Below are 17,634 nucleotides of genomic sequence, written 5' to 3'. Positions count from 1 at the left end.
TTTTCTTCTCTGCCATGTGTCTCATTAGTTCATCTGACATCCATTCAGGCCTAAACCTTGAACAATATTTCTTAGTTGGTATGTAAAGCCTGGTAGCTTCCAAGATGAGTTCTTTGAATGCTTCTCATTTTGAATTTGCTCTTGGTAACATCATCAGTTGATCCCACTGTATAGAATTTAAACACTGTCTCAGACCATCGTAGTCTCCTTTACGAAAGCAAAAACTCTTCCTTTTACCCCTAATGGTAGTTACCTCTTTGAGTAAATCCCACTTCAGCACACTGTGATCACTGCCACCTAGGTTCATTTATCTGCAGATTTTTAATGCATGAAGAATCACTACTGATAATCAAATCAAGAATATTACTCCCTCTAGTTGCCTCCCGAACATGCTAATGTAGAAAACAATCATCCAATAAATCCTCAAAAGCCTTGCTAGTGTGAGTCACCAACCCACAAATTCTAGTCAATATCTGGGAAATTAAAATCTCCCATTATAAGACTCTATTTCCCTGTACAGTTCCTTATTATACTCATCAGAGTCATTAGGCCTATAGCACACGCCTACTCTCAATTTTGATCTTCCAATTCTTATGTCACACCAAACTGACTCGACACTGCACTGTCCAGCGATGTCGACTGGCTTCACTTCCTTGGATTTTATGTGTTTTTTAACTAATAGCATAACCCCTCCTCCCTTCCTATCCTTTCCGTAGACATTGTACTCCCCAAATTCCAGTTCTTCATTCCTTATATCTGTGTGACACCACGTCTCTGATATCCCAACAATATCCGCCTTTAATGCTTTGAGCAATACCTCAAATTCATCAAATTTATTTACCAAACTCCTAGCATTGGTGTACACGCAAGTATACATGCACTTGTTTCTATTCTTAGCTACCCTAACGCAACCCATGTGTTTACTTGTACCGCAATGACTCCTAGCAGTCTCTGAAATATCCTGCATCTTGTTTTTCAGGCTTCTGCTCATTCTACTGAATTAGTGTTTTTATTTCTAAACTTACTAAACCTTTTTTTTTTTTTTAAGTCTCCGGAAACAGAACAGTATTTTTGAAAAGTTCAAAAATCCAAACAAATCAAAAGTCTGAACTACCCTCAGTCCCAATTAGTTTGAATTATCAATGCTCTACTGTATATCATTGGCAAAATCTCGAGAGTCTGTCTGACTGCTTAATTCATCATCATCATCCACTGCAGAATGAAGGCCTCTCCAGAAACTTTCCAGTTCCTTCTGTTTTGTGCAATGGCCATCCATTTACTACCCACGAACTTATGAATTCATCTGACCATCTCCGTTGTTGTCTTCCAGGTTTTCTTCTAGCTCCTCTTGGGTACCATCCTGTTATTTTCTTAGTCCATCTTTCATTTAAGCAGATAATTAAGAAGACATGATGTCTTCTTAATTACTGCTTAATTACTCTAGGTCTTTTTTGTTCTTCAATACCCTCAGTGTTGGGCCCAGCACTGAGCCTTGGGAGACTCCATTAAGAACATTAGTCCAAAAAGAGCAGTGTCCATTGATTCTCTCTCTGGATATAAGTATATGATGTCAAAATAATTTTTTGCATCCTGTTCTTTTATTATTACTTTGTCATAGAATGCAATCAGATTGGTCAGACAAGGAAATTTGGCCAAATTTGTTTGTAGACCTTTTATTTATTTATTTTATTTTTCAGTAGAATTTTTTATTCATCACACAGTGTCATTGGTGTTATATGGAGGTGGCATTGATAAAAATTCTGCTGAAAAAAAAATAAAATGAAAAGGTCTCCAAATTAACTTTTTATATAAATTCAGATGACTGTAATTCTATTGCATGTTATAATGTAATGAGAAAGAGATTGTTATTTTTATTTGAAGTTGTAGATATGTTAGTAGTTGACATAATCAGATGAAAGTCTTGCTTGTTATATAACAAAATATGTTAAAAATATTGGTGTTGGGTCCATTGTTGTTTTGTATATTTATCAGTGATATTGATGAAGGTATATCAGGTTTAATGTCCAAGTTTGCAGATAATACAAAGGTTGGCAGGGTTGTTAACCACAGTAATGACAGCATGCTACTCCAACTGGATCTAGATAAGTTGGGCAAAAATGGCCAACCTTTGTATCTGGGCTGAGAAGTGGCAACTGAAGTTTAACATTGACAAATGCAAAGTACTGCATATGGGTAGCAATAACCGAAGAGAAATGTATTAACTGTGTGGTACTACACTCAGAGAAGTGGAAAGTGAAAAAGACCTGGGGATAATTGTGCAGTCAATATGAAGTTTGCTGAGCAGTGCAGACGGGCTGCGATGGCAGGTCATGGAGCCTTGTCAATGATATATAAGAATTTTACTAGCAGGGACAGGGAGATGATTATCCCGTTATACAAGGCAATGGTCAAGCCACACCTAGAGTACTGTGCACAGGTCTGGAGGCCTCATTTTAGGAAGGATGTAGAGTTGCTAGAACGAGTACAAAGAAGGGCAACAAGATTGGTGAGGGGAACAAAGGGGTGCTCTTACCAAGAAAGGCTTAAGTTCTGCAAATTTCAGCGCCTGGAGAGTAGGCGCCTGCAAGGTGATCTTGATTGAGGTGTATAAGGCCTTAAGTGGGTTGAGTAAGCTGAATGTTGATGAATTCTTTCTCTTGCTCAGATTAAGAACCTTGAATAGGCACAGATTCAAATTCAGGAAAGACAGTTGTAAATAGATGTGCGTAAATTTGCCTTTAGCCAGCGGGTAGTTGATTGGTGGAACAGACTTCCATCTTTTGCTGTGGAAGTTGATAGCCTAAATAAATTTAAGGCTGAGCTGGACAGGCATTTGGAACGAAGGAGAGGTAAAATGGGAGCGTTTTTTTTTTTTTTTTGGCTGATGCTGCATAAGCTTGCTTTCTTGCATCATATGCCTTTACTAATGCTAATGGTTATTTGTGTTTATTCGATTTTATTTTAGATTATTATTTTGATTTTTTTTCTATAATTGTCAGCTTCCAGTAAACTTAGAGTGATAATTGTTAATGTTTAAATTGGCATTTTAATAATTTTGTGTTTTTAATAAAACTTCAAATTTAATGGTATTTAGTGTTGCTGCTAAATTGTAGTTATAATGTTATCTGATATCTAGTGTTCATAATGCACACCCAAAGTAGAAAAATTTTATAAAGTCTGATACAAAAGTAGTTTTATAACATTACCCTTGTTATTAAATAAACCTTATTATACCTTATATAAACACAAGAGGCATTTCTTTTTTTTCTTTTTTTTTTTTTTTTTGTATTCACCAGAAACTATTTAACATGTTATTTCTCTAGTGCTGAATAATTGATTTCTTCACTTGCACACTGATCCAGCAGCCACATTTTTGAAGTACTTTATTTATTTTGCATAGTAATTGGAAAGTTGTTCTTATTTTTAGACTTGTAATAATATGCACAACTAATATTTATCATTCAGTGGCATTTGGTAGATAATTTAATACCATTTAATAAGCAATTATGGAGATGTATCAGTTCAATTTATCCGTCGTAATTTCCACAAAACTTGTGCAATAGATAACTACGATAACTACATTGCCTACTGAGAGTGAAAGAAACTCTGAAAAATGAACCTAATTATTTACTGGAAAGTATCCTCTAACTCATCAACAGCCATTGATTTTCCCCCCTTATAAATTAGAAGTCCATTGGATAAAAATCAGAACTTCTACCTGGCCACTCTGTTGGTCAATGTCTATTTATCCATCTGTTGGAGAAAAGGGATACCCAACCAGTTGTATACAGGAATGAAGTGAGGTGGTGAATGCTATCCTGCATAAAGAGAAGTTTTTGTGAATATAGCCAGTTTCTTACATTAGGGAAAACAAATGTTTGCAGCATATCTAGCCTTTCACCATTCATCATATCAGAAATGGCACTAGTGTTTGTGGCACCTGAGGCAAAACTTGGCCACGACACCTAATTCATATCATATCTTAACACACATCCAGGAGGGCTTCAGTATTCATTCATTATCCGGGTCCCCACAGTTACAAGGATTTGAATTAAAGGAAGCCCTTGAGAAAATTGATTAAGCACTTGTATATTTTTGTTAGAATGATCCTCTTCATTATCGTACAGCAAAAGTAAGCACAAAGTTAAAGACATAACTAAATGCTATGATACAATTTTTATCTAAAAAAATACGGCAAAAAAACAACTCTGGATTCGTTCTTTATTCATAAACCTGAAAAATAGTGTAACTTCAGTAAACTTTACTTAACCTTACATTGTTCAACATATTGTAACAAAATATTTCTAATAAAATAATTGTCTCATTTTTCAGTTCCTTCAATCCATTTTTTAATATGTACAATTACATAATACACATTACAAAAATTTGGTCCCCATTTTAAGTGGAATTTTCTGGAACTAATTATCCACAGATAACAAGGACCTCCTGTATATATGCAATAGCGCATCCAGCACCACCTATTTTAGGCAGCCTCTGTTGCAAGTGCCTCACTTGAACACCCCTAGTGCCGGGCCTGTATCATATCATTCAAAATTAATAGTCCAAGAACTCTGTTAGATGTCATTTGCACCACACTTTTGAATGATTTCGATTCTCTCCAACTGTTTCCTTGGAATCATTTGGGGCTGCATTAATACTGCATTAATACATTAATACTCTAGTGTTTTTTTATCGTCTTTTTATCGCTTTTATATTTATATTTTAATGCATTTTAACTTATTTACTTATTTTACTTTTGTTATAGTTTAGTTTTTTGTAAATGACTAAAAGTTTTTTTGTAAATATTATTTTACAGTCTTTTCTATCATTTTATTTTATTTTATTTTATTTCATTATTCAACCAGTCATAAACGGTTGGTGTGTGTGTTTAAAATTGGTAGCATTAATAGTTCTTGTACTTTTAAGAAACCTTTCTATGTGATAAACAGCTTTGTTTGACTAAACAATGTTGTTTTTAAGGACAAACCAGTCATTTATCCACCCAAGTATACCTCTCATGAATTCCAGCCTTCTGTTGCAGTCATCTGCTTGCAATTCCTGATGCAGTGTAGTTTCAAAGCTCTCTGCTCCAGTTCTTTTATTAGAACCTTCTGCATAGCACAATACATTATTACTGTTTCCGTGCCTTATGAATTTTTGAGATTTTTCTGAATATCTTTTCAATTTCCTGAACATTTTCTGCAGATATGAATAGTCTTCCATTGCATTTAGTATCAGTGACCGATCCTTTTGTCAATTTCTCTGACATTTCTGTAATAGTTTTCATGGTCCAGTGTTTTACGTCTGCATTCTGTGTGCCACTGTATCTGTGTAACTTCTAGAGAACCCCATACTTTATTTGTACCTTGCAACAGTTTTGGCTTTGTCACTTATTTGCAGTTTATTTGTTATTCTCTGCCTGTAATGAAAGAGCAAAGGGGAAAAGCATTGTACTGCGTGGTGTAAAATTCTGTACCTAATGCACATCAGTGATGGGGTTCTATCTTGCATACTAATTAAGTAACACAAGTTTCAAAATAGGGAGTTACTTTCCCATCATCCTGTATTTATATACTGAATACTGTGTTGCGATGTTTGCTGTTATTATAATCATATGTTACTAGTATAATAAAGCTGATAACTTTATTTTTCAGGTGCATTTTGGTTGTATGCATGTTTGGCACTTGTAGGCTGGATCTTTTTCTTCCTGATGTTACCTGAGACCAAGGGAAAAAACTTAGAAGAGGTGGAAGGATTATTTTCTCATCCCTGGTGGAAAGATGCAACAACGAGCGATGAGAGGAAAACTGTTCAGTATGTACATATTAGAGGGATTAATCATGCTTATGCAGCAGATGATGCTGATTCTGGTGATGAAAGCTGACAAAGTCCATGATTTTTATCACTTTTACACTATGCCAGCTGTTGAATGATTACTTTATATTTCTTAGTCATCTTAAGTTATTATTATTCTCCATTGCTAGCAATTGGAGATGGTCCATGCACAAAATTGCACGGGTTTAGACGTTGCGAAAGAGAGTATGACCTAATTTAATGTAAATGCTGAATTATGTGAATTAATTGAATTTATGGCCTTGGAAATATTTAGTATTAGACTCAGTTTTATGAGAATGACTTTTAAAGATGCAGCTGCTCTGTGACATATGTACTGACATAAATACTTATATGGAATATTGACAGAGTCAGTCCTGAATTGCGATAAAATTTTAGAACATCTAATACTTGTCTCAAATCAAGTTACAGTACTGAATTCTTTTTGAAAATGTTTAATCTTTAATATTGTTACTAAATATGGGATAAGGACGGACCTGTTTGTTAGCCATTATGAATCCAGAACTATAATCTCAAATTTTGCAAGAATTCAAAAGCAAGCTTATATAGCATCAGCCATATAAGCCTGCTTCCTTATCAAAAAAAATTACCCACTTCAGTTGCCCATCCTCTTTTGAATAATTTCTGATGATGTGTCAGACAATCTTTTTACAGATACATTCACTTTCATAGAGTATAGAAGAATAATTCCTATACAAATATGGCTTAAATGTTGCATTAGTATTCAGGAAATTGTGTTTAAGAGAAAATGATATTTGCATTTATGTCCCAAAAATGGAAGTTCCTTATTTGTCATGAAGTTTGAGATAATAAACAATCAGAAAAATCAAAAGAGTAACTAGTTATGAATATAAGTAATCATAACTAGTTAAAAATAATATTTCTTTGAGAAATATTTTTAATTAGTGGACTGGAACAAACTTGAACCTAATCTTTTGGAAGTGGAAAGCTTTTATAGAGCTTTCTAGTTCCAAATGTAAAAGATTTTATAAGCTTTCTAGTTTAGAGAGAGAGAGAGATTGGATAAATACTTATATTAAAATAGTTAAAATAAATAAATTAAGAATACTTAGAATATAATTTTGCAGATTACGATTAACTTATGACTGACATTAAAAAAAACAAAAAAAAACATTATGTACCATTTTGTTATCATTACTGATAACCTAAAAGTGCTAAAAATCCAATTTTAATTAATAATGCGAAGCTATAAACCACAAGCAGAAAACATACAATTCATTTCTAAAGTTCACAGTTTAAAGAACAATTAACTTGTATATTTAAGATTGGCTACTCACAACAGAATATTTATATGTGCTTTTTCTGGACTTCACCATCATTTTGTTTTCTTGATTGCTTCATATCCCCCATTTTTTTTTTTTTTTTTTTGACTAAGGCTGCTGAATGTGAAAACACTTAGCCAAGTGTAATGTTAAATGATCTGTTTAATGATCATTTTAACTATCTTTAAATTTAGTGTCATTAGTTGATATTTTATATTACTACAGTTTATTTTATCACTAGGATTAGAATGCTTAAAAGGAAAGTTTTGTTTTGTTTTACAAGAAACCCTAGGCGTATAAAAAACAGTTATTTAAAACAAAGTTCAAGGACTTTTCTTCTTTTAAATTTAAAGGTACCAGGTCTTGACATCCCTCAATTTTTTTGTGTATGAATGAGGGTTTTTTTTTTTTTTTGTAAAAAGTAAAAATTGTGCATTAACAGACGAATCCAAATGTTGAAAACTGACAAAAACAATAATGAATCGGCATCTGGTGCATAATTATATCTCATGTTGCATTAATTTTGCAGTAACTGCCTGAAGTTTTTAGTGACGCTACTTATATAAAATCATTTCCTGTGCCAAAATGGAGTTGACATTCATGTTCAGACATCCCAGTACTATTCAAAGCCATTCTGTAAATTGGTTGGTTGTTTAAAAATTACACTGATGTGTAAATATCATTGAGAATTGAGTGGTAGATGTATTTGGGGTTTCACCAGCAGGGTATGGTGCACTGTATGCTAGTTATCTGTTGTGATTACTTTTATGGGGGGAAGTTTTCAAGGTCATTTCATATTTTTTATTTGATTCTATTCTGTTTTGTGTAAATAATTTTTAATTCTCAAATCATGTTGTAAATGGATCAGAAATTGATGCTTTTAGATTTTCATTTATTATTTAAACACATTTTTAAAAATAATATTATTCATTCTTTCAAACATTTGTGTTTGACTATGAAAAACAATTCCATGGGAAACATTTGTGTGTGACCACACTATATACTTTTAAATTATGGATGCAGAACACATCCTACATTAAAGAGTTTGTCTATTTTATTTTAAATAAACTAACTTTTCTATTATGAATAAGTAATTTATTCTTATGATGCTTTGGATATTATAGATCAGAAAAAAAATAATGAAAAATATTGACATACGTTGTTATTTTTCTAATTTGTATGTCACTAGCTCTTCACATAACTACTCACATCACAAAACTGAACTGCACTTATTCCAATAAACTTCAGCAAATAGTTCTCTTTCAGTGGTAATCTAGCTTGATTTGAAATAACCACTATGAAATTGATATGAAATGTTTAGACTTGTCAAGTTCAGAAAATCCTTGTGTGTGTGTGTATATATATATAATCATTGTGATGGTAGATGGTTAATATCAAGATCAGTGGTGTTCAGAACACCATTTGCAATTGATTCTATTTTTTCCTGTGGTCTTTTCTTGTCAGTTAAAGGAATTAAGAACTCATTAAAACATATTAATGAACACTTTATTGGAGAAGATTATAGCAGGACGCATTATTGACTACTCACTCTCATTAATTACTGTATCTACCAAATGTTGCACGCACCTCCGTAGCCAGGTGGGAAGGAGGAGCAGTGCGTAGCACACGCTTCTTGATTAGACCGGGGTTCGAACCCATCACCACCAAATACGGAGGATGCGGAAAGGTCAGGGAATGACCACCGCATATTCCCGGAGCAATATGGCCTTAGTTGCTAATGCTCCTAAAAACTAAATAACAAACAAACAAACAAACAAACCAAATGTTGCACTACTTGATATACTAATGTGATATTTCAGTATGCATTATAGCATGCGTTGAAAGTATTTTATTACAAGTATATATAATGTGAAGTCTATCATAACGAACATTATTAGTATGCTGTCAGTTGATATTGTTAAATATAAGTTAATTCTGCAGTTTTAAACAGTGAAATATATGTAAATATGAAACTCTATTACAAATTGTAGAAATAATATAATTTTTCTCATACGTGGTTTGCAAAATATACATTCCTTGTTTAATTTTAGTTATTGCTGATGTAACTTGGAATGTGCTATCATGTTTTTGTATATTTAATGGGAGTAGATGGTTAAAGCATGGATCATCTGCTCCCATTGATACCCATTAAAATTCTGTCAGTGATACTTTCCATGGCAGATGGTCTGAGAAGAGGCAATTGAAATTTAACATTGACAAATGCAAGGTGCTACATAAGGGTATCAGTAATCCCAGAATAACATTTCAACTGTGTAGTACCACACTGAGGATAGTGGAGAATGGAAAATAAAATTGGAGTAATTGTGCAATCAGACATGAAGTTCTCTGAGCAGTGAAAATGGGCTGCTAGGACAACTTGTGGGGTTTTGTAAATAATATATAGAAATTTTGCTAGCAGGGATGAGGAGATCATTATCCCATTGTACAAGGCAACAGATAGGCCACATTTTAGGAAGGATGTAGATCTGTTGGAATGGATGCAGAGAAGAGCAACAAGATAAGTGTGGGAAACAATAAGGTACCTTTACCAGGAAAGCAAATTACAGCAACTGGAGACTAGGCACCTGCAAGGAAATCTGATTGAGGTGTTTAAGGCCCTGAATGGATTGGGATTGAGTAATCTAAATGTTGATGGGATACCACTTACTGTAGTTCAGATAACACTCGTAGGGGGGTGTAAATTTAAATTGAAAGTTGGCTGTATGACTGTGTGGAAATCTGCTTTCAACCAGCATGTATTCGATTGTTGGAATGAACTTCGCATCTGATGTAGAAATGGCAAGGAAGAACTAGACAAACTATTAGAGGGATGGACCAGTGATGTAGGATTTTTTTTTTTTTGCTGATGCTGTATAATCTTGCATCATTTATCATTAATACTAAAATGTGGAAAGCAATTAGGGACGAAGCTTTTGGAATGGAAAATAAATTGACTTTATATTATTGTTTGATTACAACAATGCTTATTATTATCATAAGGGATGCAGATTACAAGTGAGAGTACAGCAAATTTTTTCACCTTTTTTTGTTTTTTTCGGCTTATTAACATGTAGTTTCAGAATAACAAGAACTGTTATAATGATCTTTTTTTTTTTAAGCTCTTGTTATAGCAGACTTTCACTATATTTCATTTAGTTTTGAATTCCTTTAAAACATATCTATCCAAATTGTCCCCAAAATGATTTTAGGGACAATTCAAAAACCCACTTCCCACATCATCTCTCCAATTTCTCTAATAATTTGTTCTGTATCTACACCAGTGGTTATCAGAATTTATCTCTGTTGGGCCTACAACATATTCTGGGACAGTGAGGTGGGCACAATCATAAAAACTTATGAAGATAAATATTTTTATAAATAAAATTCTGTACTTAGTTAATCTACACAAATCATGCACACCTGTCCATCATTCCCAGTTCAAAGGTGTAGAATACATTAACAGTTACCAATTTGAAAACTACTGTTCTAATACCCGAACTCTTTGGACAGGAAAAGGCCCAAGTTGTCAGTGTCATTTCAGAAATAATTACATTTAAATATGAATTTATATATTTGTGTGATATAATCAACTGAATATTAGCAATGATCAACCTTGGAAACCAGTTGCAAATTGATATTGGGGAATGATTGAATAAATAACATAGAATTTGTAATTGCTTTGCCACATTTAGTAATTATAAGAAGGGAAAAAGGATAAAAGTGGAATAGAATCAATACTTGTATGTATTCTAAAATATCTAGAAAAATAATTTAGTGTTACAATATGTTTCATAAGAAACTTTAATTGCCTCTTCAAGGCAATTAGTTTTATAAATGTTCTCAAAAATAATAACCTCTGACAAGTTTTTCCTTTTTCCAATATTGGCAGGTTATCTCCATGTGGGACTGGTCTAATGGCAAATGGGATATTAGGATAATAATGTTCTTCTTACTCTTTGTATTGTCTCTCTACATTAACTAAGCAAAAGTAACAGTCATCACAGTGGTTTGTAGGCTCTTGCCAAACAATGAGAATTGTAAATAGCACAGCCTTCTTTTTTACCATTTTTCCGCAATCTGTGTTTCAACACAGGCTTGGCAAACTTTATGCGGAGCCCATTGTGCTTATTTGAAAAATTCTGTAATATCTTGTCTTTGCTTGAGGACTGCATAATAACTTCCACAAATATAATAAAATAAGTTCGGTTTATTCAAACATGTGTGTGAAGATATTTTACTCAATTTTCAGCATGTGTGACACTATAACATCAAAAATAAACTGAGCTCGCACTGATAAAACTGCTGCATGGAGCTCTCAAGGTCAAGAAACAAATGACTGAAGGCAGTGTTGCCAACATATGAAGATTTAGTTTACAAATTCCCAGCATACACTCCTAACTTAAAACATTCAATAATACAACTCATGACATCAACTTAAGTGATTTGTCAAAAAACAGTATATGATAGAAAATAAACAAATAACATTTCTGAAATCAGCATAAAAAACTAAGTTAAAAGCCTTTACAAACATCAAAACAATGCAGAGTGGTGATATTTTTCCCATATCTGGGGTGGTGCCCCAAAACCTCTCTCAAATAACTAGATTCCATTCAAAAGATGAAGGTCAGGTTAATTAATAACCCATCTCTTACAAGTTCTCCCACTTTGTTTCATAGGCATTCAGTTTTTGCAACATGCCTTTTCTGTAGCTACTTCTATGGGCGCTGTAATTTCTCCCATTCTCTTCCACACTAGTCCAAATATGCACTGTAACCAGTCAGCATCCATTCACTGTCCAGCTCCAGACTTGTAGAATTAACTTTTCCTCATTTATTTCTTTTATTTTTTCCCTCAATTGTATTTCCAAAAAATTACAATCCACCAAAAGTCAAGTCTAATGTTAACAAATATATCCTGTCTTCTCAGCCTTCAACCCATGCACTGTACTAATTAGTATAGGTTCCAATACCTTTTCTTTTGTGTTTGGAATTTTCATTTTAAAAAAATTGTATTGCCTAGAGTAACTTCTTTACCTTTCTGTATACTGCTACCACATTAAACCTTTGGTTTAATTCAGGGACTGAAAAACTATATATATATATATATTTTTTTTTTCCCCAATTTATATACATGTTACCTAGATGTATGACCTGTGATATGGTACAGCCAACAGCAGCTCCACAAAACTGTTTTTTTTTTTTTTTTTTTGGGTTTTTTTTTTTTCAATTCCTGAATTAAACTGTTGTTTTAGTGAAGTTCGTAAAAAACAAGGTAAAGAAATTATTATTTTTCTGTACCCTTTTATTGTAATTATTATCAGAATATATTTTTTAAGGTTTTTAAATTGCTTTAATTCAGATCTAGATTTATTTATAATAGAAAATTATTACTTTTTATAGTGATATTAAATTCTGCATTTGTATTAATATATTGCTGTTTTTGAATATAATTATTACTTTATTAAAGAATATTTTTAGATATACATTTTAATTTATTACATTGAATAAGCAGAAATATTTTAATATTAAACTTTTTCTTTAAATTATTTTAATTTATAATTAATTTAAAGGTGGAAACTTACAATCTGAAGTAATTGCTTCTTTACAATGGTTTGTAAAGAAGCAAGTACTTCAGTTTAATTTTAAACTAATACTAATACTGTGACACATTAGTTTTTATATGTATAGTTGATAGTTATAAATTTTGTAACATTTTTGCTACTAAATCATTTTGAGGTGAATAGGCATGTTACCAAAATATTAAATAGTATTAAATGATATAATTAATGCTTTATATAGTCTGATATATTTTAATGTAATTCAGCATCTTAAAAGATGTACAATTATGATTTCTGATTGGGAAGCAAGTTAAAACCCTTCCTAGCCATTTTTATAAAATATTTGCCAAAATATCAAGAATTTAAATATTGCTTTATGTACACTTGTATAATCAAAGTTCCTTCTAAGTGATATTATTTTGTTTATTTATTATTTTATTATTATTTTTTAATATCTAGTTTAATTTTGGAAGTCTTTCCACAGCTGGCAGAAGTTATTGTCTAAATGGAAATATGCATTAACAAAAAGCATATCTAATATTGGCTAATATTGAATAGATAAACAAAAAAAATGTTTGAAATAAGCTGTTATATTATGAAAAAAGTAGATAAAATGTATAGTTGTGGTGATCTTTAATAGTAGTTTCAAAAGTATGTACAATATGTAAAAACTAAACAGTCATTCACAGAATACTTGTGAAATTTTATTTTAACAAGTATCCTCTGAATAATTGGACTTCCATTATCATACACACAAAGTACTGTGCATCTGTGTATTTTTGGTGAGAATATATCCTTCATATACTGTACAGTGTTGTTATGCTGTTGTTTTGAAGACTACAATACATGTGTATTTCTTGATGTGATACAAGTTATTGTTATTGCTGAATGTTATTTATCATGTAAATTCAACATTGCAATATATCAAATATGATATTATTGTTTTCTTATTACTGTTTTCATAAATATCCAATCACAGATTTTAGAATGGTTGCCATTTGGATAAAATGATTTAAAGAAGTTGTGGTGGTGGGGAGGGGATATACATATCTGTGTATTTGATTTTGTAAGTTTTGTATTTTAAGCTGGTATCCCACCATGAATTCTACAGGTAGAGTTCATACAGAATCATACTGAACCACTATATAGTTGTAATCAGTATCTATGAAAATGACCAATGCTAAAATTTACATCAGACACCCAATTTTAGTGGTTATAAGGAGAAAGTTGATATATTAAATTAGTTTGAGAACTATTATACATGAAAAGAAAAATTGACTTTCTTTGATACAAATGATCTTCCTATTCCTGTTTTCTTAGTGGTGAAATAGGAAGATAATTATCATGTCTATCTTTATATACTACTTTTTACACTAGTATTGCATGTATCCCAATAATTAGTATATTAGAAAATAGCCATAAAAAGAATTTCTTGCGGAAGGTAAATATCTTATAAAAGTATAATACTATTATCCTTTCACTGAGGTGTCTTCTTTCCTTTAATGTTAAGAAGTATATATTTTTTTAATTGGACTGTTTATTTGGACTGTTAATTGGAAAAATAAAGTACCTGATGTTTTAGGAACAAAACTATGCCTTTCCCAATTGTTACATTGTGAGCTGAGAGACAAGTTAGTAGTTAGGGATTAAGCACAAGCAAGTTACACACAGAATGTAAATCATATGGAAGCAAAACAACAAATATTAATTGTAATTGTTTATGAACTGTACTTTTATGAATAATTTAGAATAATTCTTCAGACCAAAACAGACTTCATGCTGTTGTGTTGCATGAAATCTCACATAAGCTGAAACTAGCTACAACATGCTCTGCCCTTTTAAATGAATTTATTTCTTATTTTTTGTGCCTCTAGATGTGAAAGCCAATAGCTTTCATTTTACCTAAAATTGACATAATATCTTGAATACTAAGTCAAGCAAAGTAACTGAAGAATTATATAGCATGAACAGAAACTCTAAATAAGCTATAATTATGTGAGTGAATATATTTACAATTTGGGGCTAATAAATAACGGATTATTTTAATTTTCAAGATATCCCAAAAGGATGATAGAGTATATTGTCTGCTGCCATTTTGCAGCAAGAGGTTTGATTTTAAAAAGTCACCTCATTACAGAAACTTCTATATTTTTATGACTGATAGTCTGTAATTAAGGCTTTGTCTAACAATATGTTTAACCTCATTCATATGGCCTGACATACATGATACAGAAACTTCATCAGTAACTCCTCTTTACATGATTTTTTAGTTTGGGGAAAATTTTTATTGTAATAGCAGGTGCCAACATTAAAACTTTACCTCTTATATCTAACTTATAGAACAGTTTATTCATTCTTCTCTCATTAATTTATTTCACAATGGTTTCAAAAAGCCACCTCTAATTTTGTTGATTCTAGTGAATTATTTCACTAGAATTTCACTAGGTTTATGGTCAGATTTCCCTTTACTATTTTAATTGTAGTTATTTTTTGTATGGTCCTATGATATATTGGCCTTCATGCTTTTATTGAAAAACTCAAAACCAAGTTGATAGTGATAGTACCATCATTTGACAACAGCAGGCAAGTATTGTTTCATATTTTTCTTTTTGTGTATAATGGTTCCTAATTTAATAGCTAATCTGCAAAAAATCTTGTAACTGGTAAAAAGAGTGCTATTAGTCAAATTTTAGGCTGTAAAATTTTCAGAGATATTTGATTGGAAAGGAGAACTGACTAATTATAGTCAGTAAAGTCATAATAATATAAGATAATTTAAGTAATATGAGTAATATTACTCATTTTGTATAATGTATATAACATGCCATATATTTATATATACACACACTATTTAATTCACTGTAATGAAGAGCTCATTTTTGGTTTTCATAATGCTAAGACAATTTCAGAAAATGTCATAGAATTGTGACTTCATATATAAAAGTTTGAATTAACCTGCCTGTTTTTTTTTTTTTTTTTTTTCAAATGTTTATATTTCAAAGAACTGTTATCATCACAAAAAATCCTAAATCAACACTTGATTTTTCAGTTAAAAATCTGGAAACATTTCAAATTGAAAAGGGCAATATTTAATGGCTTTTATTTTAAAATTTAAGTGTTCAAATATAAATAATGGTTAAATAAAATGAATGCTGCTACTTATTGTGATCCCTTCTGGTCTCAGCTAAAGTGATAACAATAACTGAAGAAACAAGAATGCAGTTGTTCAGCATTGTTTATTTATGTAGAGCAGAAATGTGTACATAAAAAGGTGGAAATAGACAGAAAGAAAACATTAAAATCAAGCAATATAAAATACTTTAATTTGACTGTTTGCTATTTCTTCAAGAGAAATCCACAATAAAAACGAAACTATCATAATGTTTTTGGAAATCCAGATTGGTATTAGTACATATATATTTACTATAATGTTCATGGAGTAATGCCACTGACAATATGAGCTGTATGAAACAAAATCAGTAATTAGCCACAAAATGTGTTGGAGTTCAAGAACAAATCAACATGTTACATAATCACTTCCACTGCAAATGCATAAACAGCGATAAGGCAAAAAAAAAAAAAAGCTACACAACGTAACACAATATTTCAAAGCACTGATTACAGTAAATGGCGTTTTTGTACTATGTATTAGTATACATCTGATAGGGTCATAAAAGTGATAACAATATTTTCTGTGATTACAGTAAGTGGCATGCACAGTATTTGCTATTTTTTGATAAAATAACATTTTTATTTTTGGTTGCTTTTTTTTTTTTTTTTATTAAAACCTTTAAAGAATATTTTTTTTTAATTAAAACACTTTGGAGAATACTTTTTTAAATCTAGTTTATATGCAGCATTTTTTCATGACTAGTTTTGCATGATATTTCAAATATATTTGCATGATAATATATTTGATAGTAAATATTAAAATTTGAATTTCATCGTACAGCCAGAGAAAAAAATCATAAATTTAGTGTATCACAAAAAAAAAAAAAGAAAAAAGATTTAAACTGATTTTTCTTTATTGGAATAAAAATTACTACCCTTGCAATTTGCAATTTCTCAAAAATAGACTAAGCTGGAATATCTAAATTACAAGTATTGACTTGGATATATAAATAGTTACGATTCTAGTTGTCTTGAGCCTAGTACCTTTTTTAATTATTTTGATAGTGTGAACTATAATGCTATATAGAACTATATAAATTGAGCTATAATGCTCAATACGTTCTACACTGATATCAATATTTGTAAAAGAATAAGAAGTTTACCTCAATATGATACGTAGAACACTTCCGTATGATACTCTCCAGAAATTAAAACGAAAACAATTTTAAAAAATCGAAAATCTTACATTACAGTAAGAAATAATTAACAATAATTAAAAATCAATTTAACGCAATTAAAAATTAAGTAAAAAAATTAAATTAACGAAAAAAGTGCAAAACGATTTTCCTTCCTGAAGCTGACAATGCATATCGACCATATGTCATAATCACAGGATTAAGAGCATTGTCAGCTTCAGGAAGGAAAATCGTTTTGCATTTTTTTCAATAAGTTAATTTTTTACTTAATTTTTAATTGTGTTCATTTGATTTTTAATTATTGTTAATTATTTCTTACTATAACGTAAGATTTTCGATTTTTTTTAATTGTTTTTGTTTTAATTTCTGGAGAGTATCATGCGGAGGTGTTCTACGTATCGTATTGAGGTAAACTTCTTATTCTTTTGCAAACTTTTTTAATTATAGAGAGATCTCTTTGCATAGTTTACTAAATGAGCTAAAAGATATGTTTACTTTAATTACCATGTTGATTATTATTTTATATTGTTTATGTATGTTTTTTAAAATAACAGTATTTAGGCTTAGCTCTTGGAATTAGAAACAAAGCAAAAATGTTGATATCTTATATTTTTGAGCATTAATGTACAGAATA

General features: G+C 31.0%; 1 protein-coding gene across 1 annotated transcript in view; it reads left to right on the top strand.

The window, feature by feature from the left end:
* LOC150090283 (proton myo-inositol cotransporter-like) overlaps positions 1-5,884 on the top strand; it is a 416,481-nt gene extending 410,597 nt beyond the window's left edge. Inside the window, exon 9 of the mRNA XM_090390243.1 lies at positions 5,655-5,884. Within this exon, the coding sequence (XP_090246369.1) occupies positions 5,655-5,884 (230 nt within the window). The remainder of the gene's footprint in view (positions 1-5,654) is intronic.
* Positions 5,885-17,634: the final 11,750 nt, after the last annotated feature.

The sequence above is a fragment of the Mastigoproctus giganteus genome, chromosome 2 (genome assembly GCF_048544385.1).
Source record: "Mastigoproctus giganteus isolate SK-2022 chromosome 2, ASM4854438v1, whole genome shotgun sequence".
In the NCBI taxonomy this organism is placed as follows: Eukaryota; Metazoa; Arthropoda; class Arachnida; order Uropygi; family Thelyphonidae; genus Mastigoproctus; species Mastigoproctus giganteus.
This window is presented reverse-complemented; position numbering and strand designations above follow the sequence as displayed.